General features: G+C 46.3%; 1 protein-coding gene across 1 annotated transcript; it reads left to right on the top strand.

The window, feature by feature from the left end:
• The first annotated feature begins 16,884 nt into the window (after positions 1-16,884).
• On the top strand, positions 16,885-22,360 carry LOC141133806 (E3 ubiquitin-protein ligase TRIM39-like). The gene is made up of 3 exons (XM_073623364.1): positions 16,885-17,216; positions 17,334-17,338; positions 20,887-22,360. The coding sequence occupies exons 1-3, from the start codon at positions 16,885-16,887 to the stop codon at positions 22,197-22,199; spliced, it is 1,650 nt and encodes a 549-aa protein (XP_073479465.1). The 3' UTR covers positions 22,200-22,360.
• Positions 22,361-23,308: the final 948 nt, after the last annotated feature.

The following is a 23,308-nucleotide window of genomic DNA, read 5'->3' as shown; positions in this document are numbered from 1 at the left end:
ATATTAAGGGGAACCTTGGCCAAAATTTTAAAAAAAAAATGACGTGGGGTTCCCCCTAAATTCCATACCAGACCCTTCAGGTCTGGTATGGATTTTAAGGGGAACCCCGCGCCAAAAAAAAAAAAAAAAAATGGCGTGGGGTCCCCCCAAAAATCCATACCAGACCCTTATCCGAGCACGCAACCTGGCAGGCCGCAGGAAAAGAGGGGGGACGAGAGTGCGGCCCCCCTCCTGAACCATACCAGGCCACATGCCCTCAACATTGGGAGGGTGCTTTGGGGTAGCCCCCCAAAACACCTTGTCCCCATGTTGATGAGGACAAGGGCCTCATCCCCACAACCCTGGCCGGTGGTTGTGGGGGTCTGCAGGCGGGGGGCTTATCGGAATCTGGAAGCCCCCTTTAACAAGGGGACCCCCTTGTTTTAAGTGTGTAAAACCTTGCAGTTGAGCTGCGGTTTTACCACCGCTCAATCACAACCCCTTTTACACACAGAGTGCTCTCCAAAGAGCATCGCACATGTGAACAAGCCCTTATGGTGACACTAGACTGGTGTGATGGTGATCGGGGACACTGTGACTGGTGTGGTGATCAGGGACACTGTGACTGGTATGGTGGTGATCAGGGACACTGTGACTGGTATGGTGGTGATCAGGGACACTGTGACTGGTGTGATGGTGATCAGGGACACTGTGACTGGTGTGATGGTGATCAGGGACACTGTGACTGGTATGGTGGTGATCAGGGACACTGACTGGTATGGTGGTGATCAGGGACACTCTGACTGGTGTGATGGTGATCAGGGACACTCTGACTGGTGTGATGGTGATCAGGGACACTCTGACTGGTGTGATGTGATCAGGGACACTCTGACTGGTATGGTGGTGATCAGGGACACTGTGACTGGTATGGTGGTGATCAGGGACACTGTGACTGGTGTGATGGTGATCAGGGACACTGACTGGTGTGATGGTGATCAGGGACACTGTGACTGGTGTGATGGTGATCAGGGACACTGACTGGTGTGATGGTGATCAGGGACACTATGACTGGTGTGGTGATCAGGGATACTGTGACTGGTATGGTGGTGATCAGGGACACTATGACTGGTGTGATGGTGATCAGGGACACTGTGACTGGTGTGATGGTGATCAGGGACACTGTGACTGGTGTGATGGTGATCAGGGACACTGTGACTGGTGTGATGGTGATCAGGGACACTGTGACTGGTGTGATGGTTATCAGGGACACTGTGACTGGTGTGATGGTGATCAGCGACACTGTGACTGGTATGGTGGTAATCAGGGACACTGTGACTGGTGTGATGGTGATCAGGGACACTGTGACTGGTGTGATGGTGATCAGGGACACTGACTGGTGTGATGGTGATCAGGGACACTGTGACTGGTATGGTGGTGATCAGGGACACTGTGACTGGTGTGGTGGTGATCAGGGACACTGTGACTGGTGTGGTGGTGATCAGGGACACTGTGACTGGTGTGGGGATCAGGGACACTGTGACTGGTGTGGTGGTGATCAGGGACACCTTGACTGGTATGGCACTGATCAGGGACACTATGACTGGTATGGCACTGATCAGGGACACTATGACTGGTGTGGTGGTGATCAGGGACACTGCTATTGCCCTGCCAACTATGATAGGGGAGTCTGCTGAATTATTTGAGCACAGCATGAGCCATTTGCTGCAAGAGAGGCCCTGAAGAGGAAAGTAACAGGAACCTAGAGGGAGGGAAGGGACACCAGGCAGGGAGACCCAATTGGCAGCGATGTTTCCACAGCATACTGCCAAGTTGGTTCCAGCGATAAGAAGGAGGTGATGATGACGGGATCTCTGGCTGTACCTAGGTGTCCAATATAGCAGAAGAGGAAAGAGAGACAGAGCCACAACCCCAGTGAGGCAGGATGTAATCCGGGGTAGCTATCAGAGAAGTAGAGATTGAAGCCACCATGTTGCACATGAAGGCAGATCTTCACAGGTACAGGACACTCTCACCCCCGGATCTGCTCCCCAGAGCTCACCTGTGTGGGCCTTTGTTAACACATGTGCAGACCCCACCATTGTTATTTGCAGTCTCTGCCTCAATACCATCTGCCCTTTGGGTACCTCCAGTATGAAGAGACTTTTTTTGTTGAGAAGTAGAAATTCTTGGCGCTTCTTGTGCTCCATCTATCTGCTCGCTGTGTGGGTCCCCAGCAACCTATGGATACAGTAGTTTCCATTTTAACCACTTCAGCCCCGGAAGAATTGGCTGCCCAATGTCTGGACCATTTTTTGTGATTCGGCACTGCGTCGCTTTAACTGACAATTGCATGGTCGTGCGACGCTGTACCCAAACAAAATTGATGTCATTTTTTCCTCACAAAATAGAGCTTTCTTTTGGTAGTATTTGATCACCTCTGCGGTTTTTATTTTTTGCGCAATAAACTAAAGAAGAGCGACAATTTTGAAGAGAAAACACAATATTTTATACTTTTTGCTATAATAAATATCCCAATTTTTTAGAAAAAAACTAATTTCAATAAGCGTATATTGCACTGATTACTGTAAAAATGTCACTGGCAGGAAAGGGGTTAAACACTAGGGGCCGATCAAGGGGTTAAGCGTGTCCTAGTGAGTGATTCTAACTGTGGGGGGGATGGGCTACCAGTGACATGACAGCTATCACTGTTCCCAATCACAGGGAGCAGTAGATCCCTGTCCCATCAGTAGGCAGAACAGGAAAATGCCTTGTTTACATAGGCATATCCCCATTCTGCCTCTCGATCTCACAATCGCGGGCTGTCGGCAAACATCAAGTTCCCGGGGCCCACGAGCACACTCCTGAGGCATGTGGCCTGCGCGCGGCGGCAAATTCACAGGGACGTACAGGTACGCCCATTTGCCTGCCCGTGCCATTCTGCCGACGTATATCATTATTATTATGATTCAGAATTTATATAGCGCCAACAGTTTACGCAGCGCTTTACAATATGAAAGGGAGACAATACAGTTATAATACAATACAATACAATAGGATTAAGAGGGCCCTGCTCAGAAGAGCTTACAATCTAATAGGGTGGGGCAGGTGGTACAAAGGTTGTAACTGTGGGGAATGAGCTGGTGGAAGTGGTAGGAGATTAGTTGGAGACGTGATAGACTTTCCTGAAGAGATGAGTTTTCAGGGATTGCCTGAAGGTAGCAAGAGTAGGGGATAGCTGGATAGATGGAGGTAGCGAGTTCCAGAGGATGGGAGAAGCTCTGGAGAAATCCTGGAGATGAGCATGGGAGGAGAAGATGAGAGAGCTTGAAAGCAGGAGGTCTTGAGAAGAGCGGAGAGGTCGATTTGGGTGATATTTGGAGACAAGATTAGTGATGTAGCTCGGGGCAGAGTTGTGAATGGCTTTGTATGTTGTGGTTAGACATTTGAATTGAATTTGCTTGGTGTTTGGGAGCCAGTGTAGGAATTGAAGTAGAGGGTTGGCAGACACTGAGTGGTTGGTAAGGTGGATAAGTCTGGCAGCAGCATTCATGATAGACTGAAGAGGGGATAGCCTATGGAGAGGTAAGCCAATGAGAAGGGAGTTGCAATAGTCAAGGCAAGAGATAACAAGGGAGTGAATGAGGAGCTTGGTGGTTTCATTTGTTAAAAAGGGGCGAATTTTAGAGATGTTACGGAGGTGAATTCTACAAACTTTTGACAACGATTGGATTTGAGGCTGAAATGACAAGTCAGAGTCTAGGATTACACCGAGTACCCTGGCGTGAGGGGGGGACTGATGGTTGCATTGTTGATTTTGATGGAAAAGTCATGGAGGGGGGCACGGGCGGGGGGAATATTAATAGCTCAGTTTTAGAGAGATTTAGTTTAAGGAAGTGGTGCGACATCCATGCTGATATGTCAGCAAGTTAGTAATGCGAGAGGAGACTAATGGAGTGAGGTGAGGAGTAGACAGATAGATTTGGGTGTCATCAGCATATAAGTGGTATTGGAAGCCGTGGGCAGTTATTAAGTGACCAAGGGAGGAGGTGTAGATAGAGAAGAGAAGGGGTCCAAGAACCGAGCCTTGCGGGACCCCCACAGAAAGGGGCAATGGAGAGGAGGAGACAGAGTTGTAGGTGACACTGAAGGAGCGCTGTGATAAATAGTCAGAGAATCAGGATAGAGCAGAATCTCGGAGGCCAAGGGAATGTAGTTTATTGAGAAGGAGCGGGTGGTCAACAGTATCAAAGGCCGCAGAGAGGTCAAGTAGTAAGAGTGTGGAGTACTGGCTGTTGGTTTTAGCAGTTAGTAAATCGTTAGTGAGTTTTAGTAAGGCAGTTTCCGTGGAGTGCAGCGAGCGAAAGCCAGACTGTAAGGGGTCAAGAAGGTTATTTTCATTGAGGTAGGAGCGAAGACGGTTGTAGACTAAGCGTTCTAGAAGTTTAGAGGTGAATGGGAGCAATGAGATGGGTCTTAAGTTGTTCAGGTCGGTAGGGTCCAGTGAGGGCTTTTTAAGAATGGGAGTGATCTGCGCATGTTTTAGAGGGGAGGGGAAAATGCCACTAGAGAGGGAGAGATTGAAGATGTGGGTGAGGGAGCATAGGATAGAAGAAGAGGGTGACCATAGTAGTTGTGAGGGAACAGGATCCAAGGGACAATTGGTTAGGTGGGCATCCGAGAAAATTTTTGTAACCTCTTCCGTAGTAGCCAATTCAAAAGAGGAGAGGGTTGAATGTGCTGCTGGGCAAGGTATGTTGGGTGGGGAAGACGTATGCACAGTGGAGATGTCCTCACGAATTGCATCGATCTTGTCTTTGAAGTGATTGGCAATCTCTTGGGCAGTGAGTGAGTTAGTGGGTAGAGGGGGTGGTGGACGAAGCAGAGAGTTAAAGGTTGAGAAGAGCCGACGGGGACTGGATGACAAGGAATTAATAAGAGAGACAAAGTAGGCTTGTTTGGCAGCATGGAGGCATGAATTATATTTTAGAAGGGCAGATTTATATAGGGTGAAGTCATGTAGGCATTTGGTTTTACGCCACAGTCGTTCAAGAGCACGGCAATGTCTCTTGAGATTTCTAGTGTTGTCAGTTTGCCAGGGTTGTAACGGTCGGGGCCTGATTCTGCGCGTGGTTAGAGGAGCAAGTGCATCTAGTGATGATGAGAGTGAACTGTTGTAGACAGAGGTGGCCAGGTCAGGACAGGACAGGGGAGAGATTATGTCATATAGGTGGTCAGTAGCAGAATAGAGAAGACAAGGGCTACAATGGCGAACGTTTCAACTTTCGTTTGCTGCTTGGAGGGATGTGTGGTTGGAGGCAAGGATACAGTGAAAGTAATGAAGTTGTGATCAGATAGTGGAAAGGGGGTGTTGGTGAGGTTGCCAGGGTTGCAGAGATGGGAGAATACAAGGTCAAGGGTATTACCATTGGAGTGAGTGGAAGTATGTGTCCATTGGGTTAGGTCAAAAGATGAGGTTAAGTCGAGAAGTTTAGCTGTAGTTGGGCTGTTAACATTGACAGGAATGTTAAAGTCACCAGGAATAATGGTGGGTATTTCAGAGGAGAGAAAGTAGGGTAGCCAGGCAGCAAAGTCATCAAGAAAGCGTGATACCGGTCCTGGAGGTCTATAAATTGCTGCAATCCTCAGAGAAATGGGAGAAAACAGACGAATACAGTGCATCTCGAAAGAAGAGAGGGATAGAGAGGGAGGGACAGGAAGGACTTGGAAGGTGCTTTGCGGGGACAGAAAGAAGCCAACTCCACCTCCTTTCTGTCTGTTGGGTCTGGAGGAGTGAGTCCAATGGAGACCACCATGGGAGAGGGCAGCAGGAGAAGCTGAGTCAAAATTTTGAAGCCAGGTTTCTGTTATGGCGAGTATGTTCAAGCCATGAGAGATGAAGGGGTCATATACAGATGTTAGCTTGTTACAGATGGAGTGGGTGTTCCAAAGGGCACATGAGATTGGTGGGCTGCTTTGAGGAAGCAGGGGGATAGAAATTAGACTGAGTGGATTGCGGTGGTTGCCAGAGGGGGAGGGGTATTGGATATGTGGCTTGCATTTGGAAAATGGCGGACCAGGATTAGGAGAAATGTCACCTGAGACTAGGAGAAGGAGGAGGGTGAGGAAGGCAAGGTGGGAGTGGGATGTGCATGAGTGCACGTGTCTAGTGGCCCTGGTGTTTAAGTCAGCATGTGGGTGCAGCAACTGCAGGAGATGATGGGTGCCATAGTAGGGAGAGGGTAGGAGTGAGAGTGATATGTGCATGCTGCAGGGAAGAGAGGAGGGGTAGAGTAAAGATAATTTGAGGATAGAAGACACCAATGTGAGAAGGAAGAGAATAAGGAGCATGTTGGTGGATAGAGAGTGGGAAACTAACCTAATATAAAATAAATGTCAAAGCTGGTTTGCTTGTCGTCTTGCAGAGTGGAGCAGAGTTCTTGTTGTTCATGCAGCTTTAGTTATCCTGCTTTCGTTAAACTGTGTCGGTGAAACTGCGAATCACTCGTGACAGAGCCACTCAGGACAGAGCCATGATGTCTGCGCCTTGCCCCTGTCTGCGCCACCCCATAAGCTGCCACAGATTTATAGGGAGACTATAGGGAGGTTACTGTTATGATTTATGTCAAGCACTTGTGTTTTACATTTGTGAGTGTTTTTCTGACATCTGTATTGCAGACTGACCTCCCATCTTTTCCTGATGAAGATTCTTTAGAAATAGAAATGCTTCGGATGTAACAATCATTTACAATCTGTAACAATGTATTAATATATCTATGTGTGTTGATAGTAGGGATGAGCCTGAAGTTCGATTTGAACGTAAGTTCAACTCAAACATCGGGTGTTCGCCCGTTCATCGAACAGCGAACATTATGGGGCGTTTGCGCAAAAATTCAAGTGCCACAAAATTACCCATAATGCACTGCGAAATTGCAGTGCATTGGCGTCCTATGATTAGCCAAAGCATGCACCTGACCTGCAAGCTTTGGCCAATCACAGCATGATCTGCTGAAAGAGCCATAATTGTCCAATCATGGCTCAGGGGGCTAAGTCCACGCCCCACAGTATATAAGGCTGCTTACATAGTGGCTGTATATAGTGTAATCAATGAGAGCAGCAAAATGACATTTCTAAAGGAAAAAATGTCATTTAAAAGTGCTTGTGGCTGTAATGTATTGCCGGAACCCAGCAATATACATAAAAATCACTGAAAAAAACAGTGCCAAGATTTAAAAAAACAAAATGGCGTGGGGGTCCCCCCCAAAATCCATACCAGACCCTTTTCCGAGCATGCAACCTGGCTGGCTGAAGGAAAAGGGGGGACAAGAGAGCTCCCCCCCTCCTGAACCGTACCAGGCCACATGCCCTCAACATGGGGAGGGTGCTTTGGGGTCTCCCCCAAAACACCTTGTCCCCATGTTTATGTGGTAAAGGGCCTCATCCCCAGAACCCTTGCCCGGTGGTTATGGGGGTCTGCGGGCGGAGGGCTTATCAGAATCCCGCCCCCCCTACGTATCAGAAGACAAGTTTGGACAATTCCTTTATTAAAAAATAAAAGTGTTCCACGATGTTTATCCTCTTCGATCACAGCGCAGATGGACCGAGGAAAAAAAAAAAAAAAAACGGAAAAACTCTGCCTCGATGGGAGGCGTCCCAACGACTGCAGTCTTTTCGCGATGACAGCTCTTAAATAGCCAAGGGAGGGGCTACCCGGTGAGGTAAACGGTTGACCCTGCCCCCCTCTGATGTCACATGACATCAAAAGGGTGTGGGGTCACCTGGGTATGCCACCGGGTGGCCCCGCCCTTGGCTATTTAAGAGCTGTCATTGCGAAAAGACTGCAGTCGGCGGGACATCTCCCATCGAGGCAGGGTTTTTAAAAATTTTTTTTCTATTTTTCGAAACCATCGGTGCCATGATTGACGATGGATTTACATCGCAGGACACTTTTATTTTTAATAAAGGAATTGTCAAAAACTCTCTCCTATCATTTTTACCTTTTTGACACTTTTTTTGGTGAATGGGTAGGGGTACTATGTACCCCTACCCATTCACATGGGGGGGCGGGATCTGGGGGCCCCCTTATTAAAGGGGGCTTCCAGATTCTGATAAGCCCCCCACTCACAGACCCCCATTAACATGGGGACAAGGTGCTTTGAGGGGAACCCAAAGCACCCTCCCCATGTTGAGGGCATGTGGCCTAGTACAGTTTAGGAGGGGTAGGGTGCTCTCTCGTTCCCCCCTTTTCCTGCGGCCTGCCAGGTTGTATGCTTGGATAAGGGTCTGGTATGGATTTTGGGGGGGCCCCCATGCCATTTTTTTATTTTGGCACAGGGTTACCCTTAAAATACATACCAGACCTGAAGGGCCTGGTATGGATTTCGGGGGGACCCCCACGCCATTTTTTTTTATTTTGGTGCGGGGTTCCCCTTAATATTCATACCAGACCAGAAGGGCCACCCACGTCATTTTTTTCAATTATTTTATCTATATTGCCGGGATCTAACAATATATTACAGCCGCAAGCAGTTTTAAATGACATTTTTTTTCTTTAGAAAAGTAATTTTGCTGTGGGATAGTAAAACACATCAGAAAGATGCGTTATTTTACAGGCAGACAAAGGGGACCCCAGGCACATTGTTTAAAGGAATATTTAATTCTTTTTTTTACTTGAACATTATTAAAATCACTGCTCCTGAAAAAACTTCTGTTTTTAAAACTTTTTTTGCATTGATACATGTCCCCTGGGGCAGGACCCGGGTCCCCAAACACTTTTTATGTCAATAACTTGCATATAAGCCTCTAAAAGGAGCACTTTTGATTTTTCATGTTCATGTCCCATAGAATCTAACAGTGTTCGCACAAATTTTTTGCCTGTCCCCATGTTCCAGTGCAAACCGAACTGGGGGGGGGGGGGGTTCAGCTCATCCCTAGTTTATAGGTGGTTCAAAAAACAGCAGGGTCTAACCATTTAATCAGTCTTGATTTTATTATTGTTTTATATCATATTTAATAAAATTAATTGTTTTATTTTTGTGTTTTAGGGGGATTTTTTTTTGCTATTATTCTGTATTTTGAGGATATGGCACCTTGGTCCTCTGCAGACTCTAATGTGAATACCATCATTATTTCTCTCTGCATGTTAGGGTATTGGCATGTAGGCAGGTGCAGTCTCACTCCTCCACTGCGGATGGCGCTCAAACACTGCAGCATTGCAGAAGGAGAGAGAGTCAGGAGGAACCTGTTCTTCTATGGTTTCCTGGGTCACTGGGGAAGCAATTTGGTCGGATGCTTTCATCCTATGTGACTCTGGTGGCCATCTTAGATCAGGCAGAGTCTGTTTAAGACTCTGGCTCCTGGGTTTGGCGTGCATGTTGTGAGTGGACAGTGCAGGGACAGGTTAACCATCTTTCAGGGAAAGTGAGCCGTAATAGGGAAAGGTTCCAGATGAATAGGGACATGATAGAGACATGCTATCCTTTCCAGGACTCCTACCAAGTGAGTTTAGACTGGCTAGGCTGCACTACACCCTCAGAGTCAGACACTGTCGGTACATGTTCAGTTCTGTATTACTGTACAGAACTGTGAGTGTTCCCAGTTGGGTCTCCTCCCACTGGACTGTTTGAATCTTTGGGCCGTGACTACAGTACAAGTTCTGTTAATTTCAGATGGACTGTGTACTTACTGCCACTGCCCCACCCTGCACCCACTCAAACTTGGTGGCAGTTGGCAGGATATGTTCCTTCTTGGAATTGTTGCGGAAGGAGGAGCAGTGTCCCTCATGGCACCATTAGGATCGGCCCTAGCCTTAGTGCCTAAGTTTAATGGTTCAAACATTATTCTGGCTGAATAGGAGGAGAGACTAGAGAGTGCTGCACACCTATACCAGGTTCCTGCTGGCTGGTTGCGGAGCTGGCTATTAACGCCTTAGAGGATGATGCCCACCGAGCGGTGATTGCTCTGCCAGAAGAGAAACGAGCCACACTGAAACAAATTGAAGGGTCTGTTTGGAGGGCCTGTTTGGAGAGAATAACATTCCCAGAGTTGAGGTGGAGATTCTTTGTCCGGAGACAGCAGGAAGATGAGAGCCTCACTCACTTTGCGGTAGCTCTCTGGAAACTCCTAAAAAAGTGTGATGTGCGTGGCTGTGCCAATATTACCAAATTAGATCATCTACTGAAGGACCAGCTCGTAGTGGGAATAAAAGCCAGTCAGGAGAGCCCTGCAAGAGCAAATTAGAAGGCAACCTGCAAGCTCTTTCCTTGACATTATGGTGGACACAGTTCGGTGGGAATAGGAAGATGCAGAACAAACTGTAGCTGTGACACAGGAGTATGATCCAATGCACTTGAAAGATGAGACCCTAACTCCATCGCCCCTATTAGCTACACAGTTGAGGTTGAGGAAACTTGCAAAAGAACTGGCCTCCTTGAAACATGAAATATCCTTTTTCCAACTGGACTTGGCCCATCCCTCTAAGGGCATGAATCGATTGCGGAGGGACCCAGAGGTGGGCTGGAAGTGCTGGCAGTGTGGCCGATATGGACATGTACAGTATGTAACAACTGTGGCCTATATTCAAAAGCTCATGCAAGCCGCTCTTAAACTAGTAGCTCCCGGGGCAGAGAAGGACGACCCCCGGGACAGTCAATACAAGGTCCCAACAAACCAGAATCCATTGTCTCACCAAGCCCAGTAGTGACTGTCCTCATTAATGACCTGGAGGTCCCATGCTTAATCAACACCGGTTATGAGGTTACTGTCATGGAATATGACTTCTTTGACTAATAGTTCAGAACATGAGAACAGCTGGACCCCTCATGACTTTCCCTCAAAGTGGCCAATACCTTACCCAGGGCAGCCATCAGAAATGTTTGGGCCCCTTACACAGCTTTAGGCCTGGGCCCCCCCTCAGCCTGACCACCAACATTCCTCAGGGCTTTCCCACGGGCCATCTCACCGAATCCACACACCGGCCACCTCACCTGTACACAATCAGACCCCCACACGCCTGTATATATGTCAGCCCCCCTTACACCTGTATATATCTCAGCCCCCCCACACCTGTATATATGCCAGCCCCCCTTACACCTGTATATATTTCAACCCCCCATCTGTGTGTATATATATATATATATATATATATATATATATATATATATCTTAATCTATATCTATCTATCTATCTATCTATCTATCTATCTATCTATCTATCTATCTATCTATCTATCTATCTATCTATCTATCTATCTAGATAAATGTCAGCCCCAAACATACACAAATCTGTTAACACACAAGCCTCTGGCCCCTCCCTGTACACAAACAGCCCCCTCCCTTTCTACCTAGTCCTAGCTCGTTTTCACAAAGCTGACATATTGCTGACACAGAGGAGCACAGAACAAGCATCTCACACGAGGGGTGCACATGGTAGCCAGAGGTGGAAGTAAAGAGCTCAATGTCTGAGCTCAATGAAACAGACAGCAGCAGAAGCTGCAAGATCGTTTCTATAGTGCACAACAGGGCTCCCCTTCACCGTCCTGCCTTCTTCTGGCCCAGGGCCCCTTACAGCTGTATCAGCTATACCCCCCTGATTAACCTGGGGACAACCCCAGTCTCACTCCCCTGCCATGCCACCATAGCAGACCTCTACATAGCAGGCCTCATCACTGTATCTCAGAGGCCCAACCAGGGGTAGAAGTAGTATGTGCCTCCCTACAGGCAGACATGGCTTTGTTAGACAAGTTACAATACAACGTTTTGCTGAAGCAGCTGGACATACCCTTCCAAGGCTTTCCTCTACCACAACAGAGACTACTTCATCAATTACTGGAGAAACATCTACTAGTTTTTGCCATTGCCAATGGTCCAGAAGACTACAGGTTCACCAAAGCCACTGACTACCCGATCCACACAGGACATGCTCTATTCATTTGGGAGTGGTGCTGTTACATTCCCCCAACCCTGTGCAAGGAGGTCCAAGATCTACTCCACAATATACTACAAAGCGGGGTGATACCAGAGAGTACGTGATTCTGCTCTTCCAGGTAGAGGGCATGTGCACATGGGGGGTGCGCACGCCGCTTGTGCTGGGATTACTAAAAGCACAAGTTGATCAGTGGGTGCCAGCCAATAGATGACTACCGGTACCCGCTGATCAGCGAGGAGGAAGACAGGACAGATCTCCATCTAAGTAAACAATGAGGAGCTCTGTCCTGTCAGCGGGGGATGTGCTGGTTTTTGTTTCCCGACATAGCACATTCCTTAGTAAAAGCAGCAGACTATACACACAAAAACACTGGCTAGGCACACATTTAACCCTTTAATTGCCCTAGATGTTTAACCCCTTCCCAGCCAGTGTCATTAGTACAGTGACAATGCATATTTATAGCACTGTTTACTGTATTAGTGTTACTGGTTCACACAAAGTGTCATATTCGCTCATATCGCAGTCCCGCTATAAGTCGTTGATCAACGCCATTAATAGTATTAAAAATAAATAAATAAATAACAATTCCAGTATCTTTCCCATAGATTGTAGAAATCAATATACGCTTATTGGGAGTATTTTTTATTTTTTTTACCAAAACAGAATACATATTGGCCAAAATTGATGAAAAAATTTGATTTTTTAAATGTTTTTACTGGATATGTTTTATAACAAAGAGTAAGAAAAAATATATTTTTTCCGGGCGCATGCGCGGCAGCTCCTAAAATGGCCGCAGGCTGTTAGAGCTCCACTCCACCACGGCTCTGTGACAGCCACCGGAGCGATTAGAGTAACCCACCGAGCACCTTACTGGGCCAGACGAACGGGGGAAACCCCCAGGAACACTGCCTTGAAAACGGCGAACGTCCGCAGGAACCTGACGAGCCAGATGACCACGGCAGGCATTCAGGTCAGCTATGCCAAGATGGCGGTGGCTCCACGAGGCCCGCACAATACGGAGGAGATGGAGCACTCTATAGCTGACCAGGACTCACAACATTCACAGCCACCACAGTCCCCAGGTACAGACTTTCCGCCCCTGCCTCTGGCTGCTTCCCCCTCATCCACGGAGTCTCTCCTGGGCAGGATGGGCTTGGGCCTCCCCTCCACACCTATGATGGACCCACATACAGGACTGTTACTGTCTGTATCAGAAGCCCACTCTGACATCCCTGTGCCATCCAATTTCCCCTCCATGATGGAGGCCTTCTCCCAGTTCCTCTCCAAGAGCTTGGCCCAAAATGCAGCACAAATTACCTCATCCATCCATGCTGACCTGCAGCAAATAGGGACGAGGATGGATATAATAGAAAAGAAAGCTGACCAAGCGGTATCTCGCATTAATCAAAACTCAGCAAGGATTCAAGATATGCAAGACCAGCTTAAAACAGCATTTGCAAAGATCGATGACCTCGAAAATAGATCGAGATGCTATAACTTTCACGTTCGAGGGCTCCCTGAATCAGAAAAGGATGTTCATGCTCTGCTGTGAAGACCCTTTTACGGAACCTCATACCAGATATCACAGAACAACAACAGGAGCTAGACAGAGCTCACAGAGCCCTTCAACCCCCCCGATCAGACGGCCTTCCCAGAGACATTATCGTGAAACCCCATTTCTTCTCCATAAAGCAGGAGGTGATGAGAAGATCTAGGGGCTCAGAAAATCTCAAATTGATGGGACACATGATCCAGATTTTTGCAGATTTGTCGCCATATACAGTGCAAAAAAGGCGCTCTCTCAAACCGCTACTTCAACTGCTGCTGGAAAAAGAGATCACATATAGTTGGTCCTTCCCCCTTCGATTAAACTTTTCCTACAGGAACAAAAATTACAGCTTCTCTTCGTTCGCCGAGGGAGAACGTCTGCTCTTGCAACTGGGTTTGATCTCCCAGGACCCTTCTTCCTCACAGACCAACAGGAGCTCCTCTTCATCCACAAAAAGGCCTCCACCAGCAAGCCCGCTGCAACCCACCTGGCTTAAACAGAGCTCCAAACGCTCTAAGGAAAATCTTCCCCCGTGATGTGCTGTCCTCTTTTTGGATCAGGGAACTGATCCGGAACTCCCCCTTGGACATTTTCGGTTCAACGGTGACCTCCCCGGGATTTACTTTTGCGCCCCCTGCAACGATGCCACATGACAGTCGGGCCTTATTCCTTTACAGCAGTTTCCATTCTTCCCATCTTGGATATCTCAGGCCTAGCAACAGCTGACCCTGTGAAATTACAGCAATGGGGCAGGGGCGGGAGGGGGCCTCTCAACTTATATATATCTTATCTGGACAGTACTCAGAAAAGATAGGTATTTTCAGGCTCTGGTACTTGTTGGACCCTCCTCTCACTGGTTGATCCTGAAGTTGTTCTTACCTTGGTATTTTCAATATTCTTGACCACATTTTAATGACCGAATGGGCCTGCTGACCCCCCCTAATCAGATTCCACTGCTCCGCTACTGGAGCTTTTGGCCCGGATGGTGCAGTGCAATCCTATTTCACACAAAGTCATTGTATTCTAAGGTTGCTTTGTTTTTTCTTTTCTTTTATTTTATTTGAAGAAATGTTAGAATGTTTTATTCTCACTAGTTATACGGTTTAATAGGTGGCGGGGCTGTAGTGGACCTAGTGCACCTCCAGTTGAAACCAGAGGCACTGATCATGCATTTGGTTTCTAGTCCGGTAGTCCTTCTGATTGGACACTGGCCCTCTCAGGTAAAAGGGTAAGGCATAGCCAGTCCATCCTACCCTGGGGTAAGGGAGGGGTCTGGGGACCCCTGTATTATTACTCTCTGTTCTTGTTACATGTATGACAGTTTAATGGATCAGATTTCAGTAACTTGCCTACTCCCTCTAATACTCTCTCTCACCCTTCTCCTTTCTTTCTCTCCCTCTCATCACATGAGCACTTCCATGTTCCGCATTCACTTCTGGCCTTTCCTCCCAGGTCTTTGGTTCCCGGCAAGCTTATTCCTAGGTATCCTTGAGGCACTCTCCTCCACACGTACAGGTAAGACCTTTCTCATAAGCATGACCTTACAACACTCAAATTATGACTGACCTCCCTAAAGTCCCCCCCACCCTCAAAATTTTATCACATAATACACAGGGACTGAACTCCCCCGTCAAAAGAAGGAAACTGTTTCAACTCTACCATTCTATGCACACGGACATTCTCTTTTTATAGGAGACCCATTTCCCCATATCATACCAACCCACATTTCTCCATCGCAACTTTCCCCAATTCTTCATATCCTCCGTACCCAATAAAACAAAAGGGGTGGCAATATGTTTTGCCAAACATATCAATCTCTCTCAATCTCAGACAATTATAGACCCTCTGGGACGCTTTATACTAGTATCGGGGAACATAGATGGTGAACAATACACCTTTGTATCCTATTACTCTCCTAATAGAGGTCAAAGGGCTTTTTTTGAATCCATACTACACAAACTCCGCCCTCACCTTAAGGGCACAACTATTTTCGGTGGGGATTCCAATATAGTTTTTGACTTCTCCTTGGACAAGTCTGGAGCTGGGATACCCTACTAGACAGAGTGTTAAAGTAGCTAAGTTACTACATGAGGCGGGATTGGTAGATGTCTGGAGGGAAACTAACCCTCGCTCTAAGGATTATACGTATTTCTCAGCACCGCATAACTCCTATGCCAGGATAGACCACATCTTTACACATCCCTTTGGTCCTACGGTCACGGATTATGGACTCCCCTCTATCGGACCACTCAATGGTCACTCTAATCCTCCACAGACCATCAGGACATAGGGAGCGCAATCGTTGGCGCCTGCAGGAATACATTCTTAACAATCCCATACAGGCCACTATCATAGAGAAATTTATTAAGGAATACTTCAGCCTAAACACCATGACTGACGTCTCCCCGTCCACAGTATGGGCTGCTCATAAAGCGGTGATCAGGGGGAAACTAATGCAATTATCAGCTACACTAAAAGCGGAACACAAAAGTGACACGATCAAATTAACAGCAAACTTTCGATCTCTCGCAAAAGCCCACAAACAAAAGCCCACAAAATTTACCTTTCTGTCTCTTGAGATCTCCGATGGAAATCGCCGAAGGTACCTTAACTGTAATATTACCCTCATGGGGTTATCCTCAGATCCTTGAGTACCGGTATAACTCTCTGACATACAGGACTGTTCATACTTTGTTCATTGGTTTCTTTTTATTAATACATAAAAAAAATTTTTTTCCATTTATTACTTTGCTTTGAACAGAGAATTTTGCTACACTACTGAGTTAAGCTTGACTACAGGACATAACTGAGCCTCATATAGCTGCAGTGAGTTAATTTGGTAGTGACAGTATTGCAACTATAACACTCAGTTCGGCTTATAAGTGATGTTCATAAATGTAAGATACTTTCTGTGTAACTTTTCTTACTTCTTTAGAAATGTATGCAACTTCCTGTATGGTATGCAAAAATTCTAATAAAAATGATTTGAAACTAAAAATATATTTTTTCCAAAATTGTTGTTTATTTATTTTTTTATAGCGCAAAAAAAATGCAGTGGTGATCAGATACCACCAGAAGAAAGCTCTATTATATAAATGTAATTTATGTACAATGTTGCATGACCGCACAATTATGAGTTAAAGTAACGCAGTGTTGTATCGCAAAAAATGGCCTGATCATAAAGGGGGTAAATCTTCTGGAGGTCAAGTGGTTATATAACCAATTTCCTTTTCATCATGATGTAGTCATCTCCACTTTTCATGTCATTGTACTTAGTGCTCCGCATGTCTTCTCCACATCCGTCTTTCCCTCTTTCTCTCTTCTAATGTTGGGAGGTATAATTATCATTACTACTGCAAAACTAATCTTCTCCCTTCTGTACTCTGATCTCCGTGTCCTTTAATATTCATGCAGCCTCATCCTGTGTAGGAGGATGTCACCCCTCCCCCATCCGCATTCCTCACCGGTGTCAGAGACTTTCAGTTTCATTTCTCCTCCCCTGTCAGCGATGGCGTCTGGTGATCTGAGAGCTGAGCTGAAATGTTCCGTCTGTCTGAACATTTATACCGATCCTGTAACCCTGAAATGTGGTCACAACTTCTGCCGGGTCTGTATTGATCATGTGCTGGATACACAGGAGGGGTCTGGAGATTTCTTCTGCCCTGTATGCAGAAAAAGGTTCAGGAGTCGTCCTGCACTGCACAGGAACATAACACTACGTAACATAGCAGAGACTTTCCTGTCTGCTCACCCAGACCAGGAGGAGTCCGGGGTCTTCTGTACTACTAGAAAACGAAGGAAGGGGGACCACCCTAGAAGTGTATGCCTTATTGAAAATCACAAAATCACAATTTCTCACCCAATGCCTCTCCTCAAGTGTAGAGGCCGTATCCGTAACCTTAAACAAGCATACTACCAAAAAAGGGGGGACCAAGGAGGAGCATAAGAGAATGGTCTCCCTCGGTCCAAAAGGTGGCTACTTTGGATATGGTGGGCAATAACGGGAGAATGGTATATAAAATCTTAGTAAAAGTTTATTTGAAAGATCTAAAATATACAAAAATAACTCTGACAAATAGACACATGTATGAAGCTGATCCACCAGACACAAATTAATGGGCCCCTCCGGTGCAGACTGCACAGGGTGCGCCCATCAACCAGCAACACAAAAACAACAAACAGTAACACACATATCAACACTTAAAGAAAACATATAAAGTGCAGGCGCCTGTGATCCCACAGATGCATAAGGTCCCTATGGCCAATCGCCAAATCAAAGAAATAAATGAAATAAGAGAATAAACGAAGGAACCTTATGCATGCGTGGTCCCCCGGGGAGATGGGGAAAGTGGAATAAGTATAAACTGGATGTTGTCTAACTCAAGGCTCACTGAATAATCATCCACAATGGCTGTATAATTACTAAATCTAAATAGACGGGTCAGGGGGACTTTTTGATGTATACAGCATGCGCATGCACAGATCATATATTTTCACCAGAGTCCAGTCCTGAAGTATATTGGATGAATATGTAGTTCAGAGAGTCTCTGTAGAGTGTGGGGAATAGTAAGACCGCACAATGTGGTTGATACTATTATTGCCAAGAGCGAATCACATAACATCTCAGAGTAGCTGGATATTGTCCGGGACTATTGATGTGTTATAGGTATATTAAAAACCTATATGAGACAGAATGTCACTATATATGATCTTACTGTCCACATTAGTCAGAGCAGTGCCACAATATCAAAGATTGAGGATATCAGTTGTATTTAGGAGCTAAAGGGGTTACATTACCACCTGCTCGGTTGTGCAAGGATCAAGGCAGCATCTCATATATTCCGGTTGCTCCGCTGCTCCGTGATTTCCTCATCTGCATTTGTAAGTGCCGGCTGTGATATGCTGTATTATCTGAGCACACAGTGAGCGGTAATCCTCTCGTCCACAAATGCGGGCTGCAGCTGTGCTCGTGCGGTAGATTACTTCCCCGTTTGTATGGCGGTTTAAGGATTCAAATTTCCACTGCAAAAAATCCCCGTCTCCAACTCACAGGGGGAGGTGACTTAGTCGGCGTCCGCACATCTTGATTACGTCGACGCGTTTCGCAACGTCATTGTTACGTAGCTTCAACAGGACGTACTGGAGGCTGACAAGCATCCCTCCCTCTTATTACTCTGAGATGCTGTCATGCCTTCTTCTTTCGTTTAACCCATAACATAAGCAGGGACGGGCAAGATTTGTGTCAATGTCTAGCCCAGATAGCTGTTCCGTTTTTTTGGGAGTGTGCATATATGGTTTTGGTCTTTATTCTCACAGTATATGTAATGACAATGGTCGTGCTTGACTTATTACATTTAAATCCAGTAGAGGAAAGTGTAGAATAAGAATTGTTTCTTTACTTCTTTACTACATCCCTGCTAAAGTCCCCCTGCCCTTTCCTATCGTTTGTGAATTTTATACAGGATAGAAATCTTACCCCTGGTATCTAGTTGATATGCAGCTAGAGTATCTATAATATATGTTAATAACAACTATCAATAACAGTAACTACATAGGTCGGGGGAAATATCCTCATTTTCATTTAGGGAAAGAGAACGAGAAAGCAGGGACCGAGCTATGGACATATGTGGTAGAAAATTACTTTAGAGAATGTATAAAGAGAGGTAATCCGAGAGATAAAGAAAAAGGAAAGATAAAGAGATAGTTGATTAGGGAATAGAGGAGTGTATGAATAGAGATTAGATGAGAGACATCTCCCAAATGGGAGAATCATCTGGAGGAAAGGGGCAGGGGAAGAGGGGAAGAATGGGAGAACAGAAAGGGGGGAGGGGGGGGAGAGGGGGAGAGGGGGGGAGGGGGGGAGAAGGGGGAAAAAGGGGGTGGAAGGGGGGGATATAGAAGGGAAGGGGGAGGGCCTGACCATCTTATATTATTCTAGGAAGGGTTGCATGCTCAATTCTGTGTTCATACCTATAGGTGCGAGGGACTTTAAGGTATATATCCACCATTTCTCTTTTTGGAGTAGAATACGGTCGAAGTCACCTCTTCTTGCTGGTAGTTTTAGAGTATAGATGCCTTTCACTTTCAACCCATCTGTTTTACCTTGGTGATATCGGGCAAAGTGCTTAGCCACTGGTCTCTCCCCCTTCCCTTTCTCTCCCTCCCTTTCCCCGACCCCCTCTCCCTCTTTTTTGATGTCTCTCAGATGTTCCCCAATTCTAATCCTAAGGGTTCTTTTTGTCTTGCCTATGTAGATTTTTGGGCACGGACAGGTGATCATATGTATCACTTTCATCGTGGAACAATTAATCAAGTCCTTGATCACATATTCTCCCTGTCCCAGAGCATCCTTGAAGGTGCTTGTCCTATCCACAAATGGACATATCTGACACCTTGTGCAGGGGACCATGCCCATGCAACGCGGATAGTCAGACAGCCATGTGGGGTCTTGGTGTCTCGTGAATTCAGAATGGATAAGGATATCCCCCAGGTTCCTGGCTCTGCGTGCCACCATCTTGGGTCCGTCCCCCACGATGTTGGCCAGCTTTTTGTTATTAGTGAGAATATTCCAGTGCTTTTTCAAGATTTTTCTCACAGATTCCCATTGGGCTCCATATGTGGTAATGAGTCTAACTGGGCCTCGGTCCTCAATTTTTTGTTGTTCTTTATCACTGTGATCCATAGATAATAAACTTGCTCTACTTCTAGCCGCAGCCTTACGTTTGGCATTATGAATCTGTCTATGAGAATATCCACGGTTCCGGAATCTCATATACAGATCCTTGGTCTCTCTGCGTAGATCATTAATGTCTGAACAGTTGCGCTTGATTCTCATAAATTGTCCTGTAGGGGTGAAAATATATGATCTGTGCATGCGCATGCTGTATACATCAAAAAGTCCCCCTGACCCGTCCATTTAGATTTAGTAATTATACAGCCATTGTGGATGATTATTCAGTGAGCCTTGAGTTAGACAACATCCAGTTTATACTTATTCCACTTTCCCATCTCCACGGGGGACCACACATGCATAAGGTTCCTTCGTTTATTCTCTTATTTCATTTATTTCTTTGATTTGGCGATTGGCCATAGGGACCTTATGCATCTGTGGGATCACAGGCGCCTGCACTTTATATGTTTTCTTTAAGTGTTTATATGTGTGTTACTGTTTGTTGTTTTTGTGTTGCTGGTTGATGGGCGCACCCTGTGCAGTCTGCACCGGAGGGGCCCATTAATTTGTGTCTGGTGGATCAGCTTCATACATGTGTCTATTTGTCAGAGTTATTTTTGTATATTTTAGATCTTTCAAATAAACTTTTACTAAGATTTTATATACCATTCTCCCGTTATTGCCCACCATATCCAAAGTAGCCACCTTTTGGGCAGAGGGAGACCATTCTCTTATGCTCCTCCTTGGTCCCCCCTTTTTTGGTAGTCTTCTGTACTTACTGTGTGGACTCTCCTGTACCTGCTGTTAGATCCTGTCTGCTCTGTGAGGTTTCTCTGTGTGATAAACACCTGAGAGTCCACAAAAAGTCCCCAGAACACATCTTATGTGACCCCACCTTGTCCATGGAGAGCAGGAAATGCTCCATCCATAAGGAAGTTTTGAAGTATTTTTGCACCAAAGATAACGCCTGTATCTGCGTGTCCTGCAGTTTGGCTGGAGAACATCGGGGACACCAGATGGGGACACTGGATGAGGCTTCTGAGAAGAAGAAGGAGACACTGGGGAATGTTCTGCAGAAACTTCTGACAATGAGAGAGGAGACGGAGGAAAGAGTCCAGAGTCTGCAGGAACACAGGAGGAAAGTAGAAGAAGAAGCAGTTGGTGACACCGAGAGAGTCACTGTCCTATTTATAGATCTCAGGAGACGTCTGGAAAACCTGGAAAAGAGAATCCTGAGGAACATCTCCAGGAGGGCAGAGCGGATCTCCATCTCCATCCGGGAGCTAGAAATAAAGAAGGAGGAGCTGTCCAGGAAGTTGCGTCACATTGAGGAGCTGTGTAACATGACGGATCCACTGACTGTCTTACAGGAATCAGACACAGGTGACTTGTGTGATACTGAGGATGGAGATAATGAGGACAGAGAGAAACATGAGGAACTCCTCCATGATGGAGGGGGTCTGGATGTGGCGGGGGTCTTACACACAGGTTTATCTGATATAATAACAGAGGTATATGTATACTATATACAGGGAGCTGCAGACATATTACTGGATGGAAACACAGCTAATAATAATCTACAGATATCAGAAGACAGGAAAACTGTATCCAAGTCAGATAGGAACCAGAATCACCCAGAAACACCAGAGAGATTTCAGGATTGTTCTTTTCAGGTGTTGAGCAGTCAGAGTTTCTCCTCAGGGAGACATTACTGGGAAGTGGATGTCGGGGGATCAGATATATGGAGAGTCGGGATGTGTTACCCCAGTATAGAGAGGAGAGGGGGGGAGTCAGTGATTGGAAATAATAAGAAGTCCTGGGGATTGAACAAGGATGATGATGAAGATGAGTATTCAGTGGCACATGACAGTAAATGGTCCCTCTTACCCACCAGTCCCTCAAGTACCAGAGTCAGGATATATCTGGATTATGAGGCCGGGCGGATCTCCTTTTATGATCTGTGTGACCCGATCCGACATCTCCACACCTTCACCACCACCTTCACTGAGCCCCTCCATGCTGTGTTAGGTGTATGGAGAGGTGGTATAAAGATATGTGGGGGGAGGCGAGAGATGTGAGAACTCCGCCCACAGTCTGGTGATGTCAGATGAAGGAGGGGAATTCATTTAATATTCATCCAATAGTATATAGCAGTGGGTGGGGCTTCCTGCAAGTTTTATCTTCCATGACAATCTGACATAATACTTTCTGTGTTTTGTCACAGTATGTGACATCAGCCATCTCCCCCCCTGCCCCTCCCCCCTCTGCCCCTCCCCCTCCTCCTCCTTTATGCCCCTCCCCCACATGTGATCCCTCTGTGGGGGGGCAGCCATGATCAAACATAGAGGGGGGGTGGGGTCGCTGTGATGGGATAGGATGGGGTCACCTCTCCTCTCTGCCCCTCCCCCTCCATACAATCTATACTACAAAGAGATGGAAATAAATGGAACAATCGGAGAGGAAATCTATGAAGACGTCATCTAGAGATTTATTACTGGAAGAAAATAATGTGATCAGAGAGTCCAGACTGTTTTTTAGGCAGAGTGGGTCAGGATTAGACCCCCTGTCAGCTTTTTTCTTCTATCTGGGGCTCCATTACAGAGATTTCCCCTCACTTCCTGTCCCGGTGAGAACATTTATCTAGACAGGAAATGAGGGAACTCTCCAACAGGAACACCGACTGAAATAACAATGATATGTTTAGTATAGTAAGGAAGGGGAAGGTTTAGAGCCCCTGTCAGATGTTTATATGTCTGTGTCCCTGTACAGATTTCTCTCACTCCTTGTATTGTTGTCACCAGGACAGGAAGTGAGAGGAAATCTCTCTAAGGCTGGGATCACATTGCTGTGTAGATCACATGTCATGTCTGTGTGATGTGAATTCAGCCGTACAAACTGTGTGACTGAAATCACATTCACACCAAAATGGTGCCGGACCCTTTTTTTGGTCCTCACTGGAATCGGATCACATTGGGTGTCACATCTATACAATCCGATTCCTGCGCCATTTCAGCGTTTGCACTGCGATCTGCGAAGTGATCTGGGGGTGTCATTAACTTTCCATTGACCCCCCCGCAGCGGTTCTCAGATGTCAGTGTGAACGTCCGGTGATTGAGGTGTGATGAGGGAACCCGCACAGGAATCGCACTGGTTCCCGCATCCCACAAGTCTCATCCCAGACTAAGGC

Source organism: Aquarana catesbeiana, linkage group LG03, assembly GCF_042186555.1.
Source record: "Aquarana catesbeiana isolate 2022-GZ linkage group LG03, ASM4218655v1, whole genome shotgun sequence".
In the NCBI taxonomy this organism is placed as follows: Eukaryota; Metazoa; Chordata; class Amphibia; order Anura; family Ranidae; genus Aquarana; species Aquarana catesbeiana.
The sequence above is the reverse complement of the archived record's forward strand: the minus strand, read 5'-3'. Positions and strand labels throughout refer to the sequence as shown.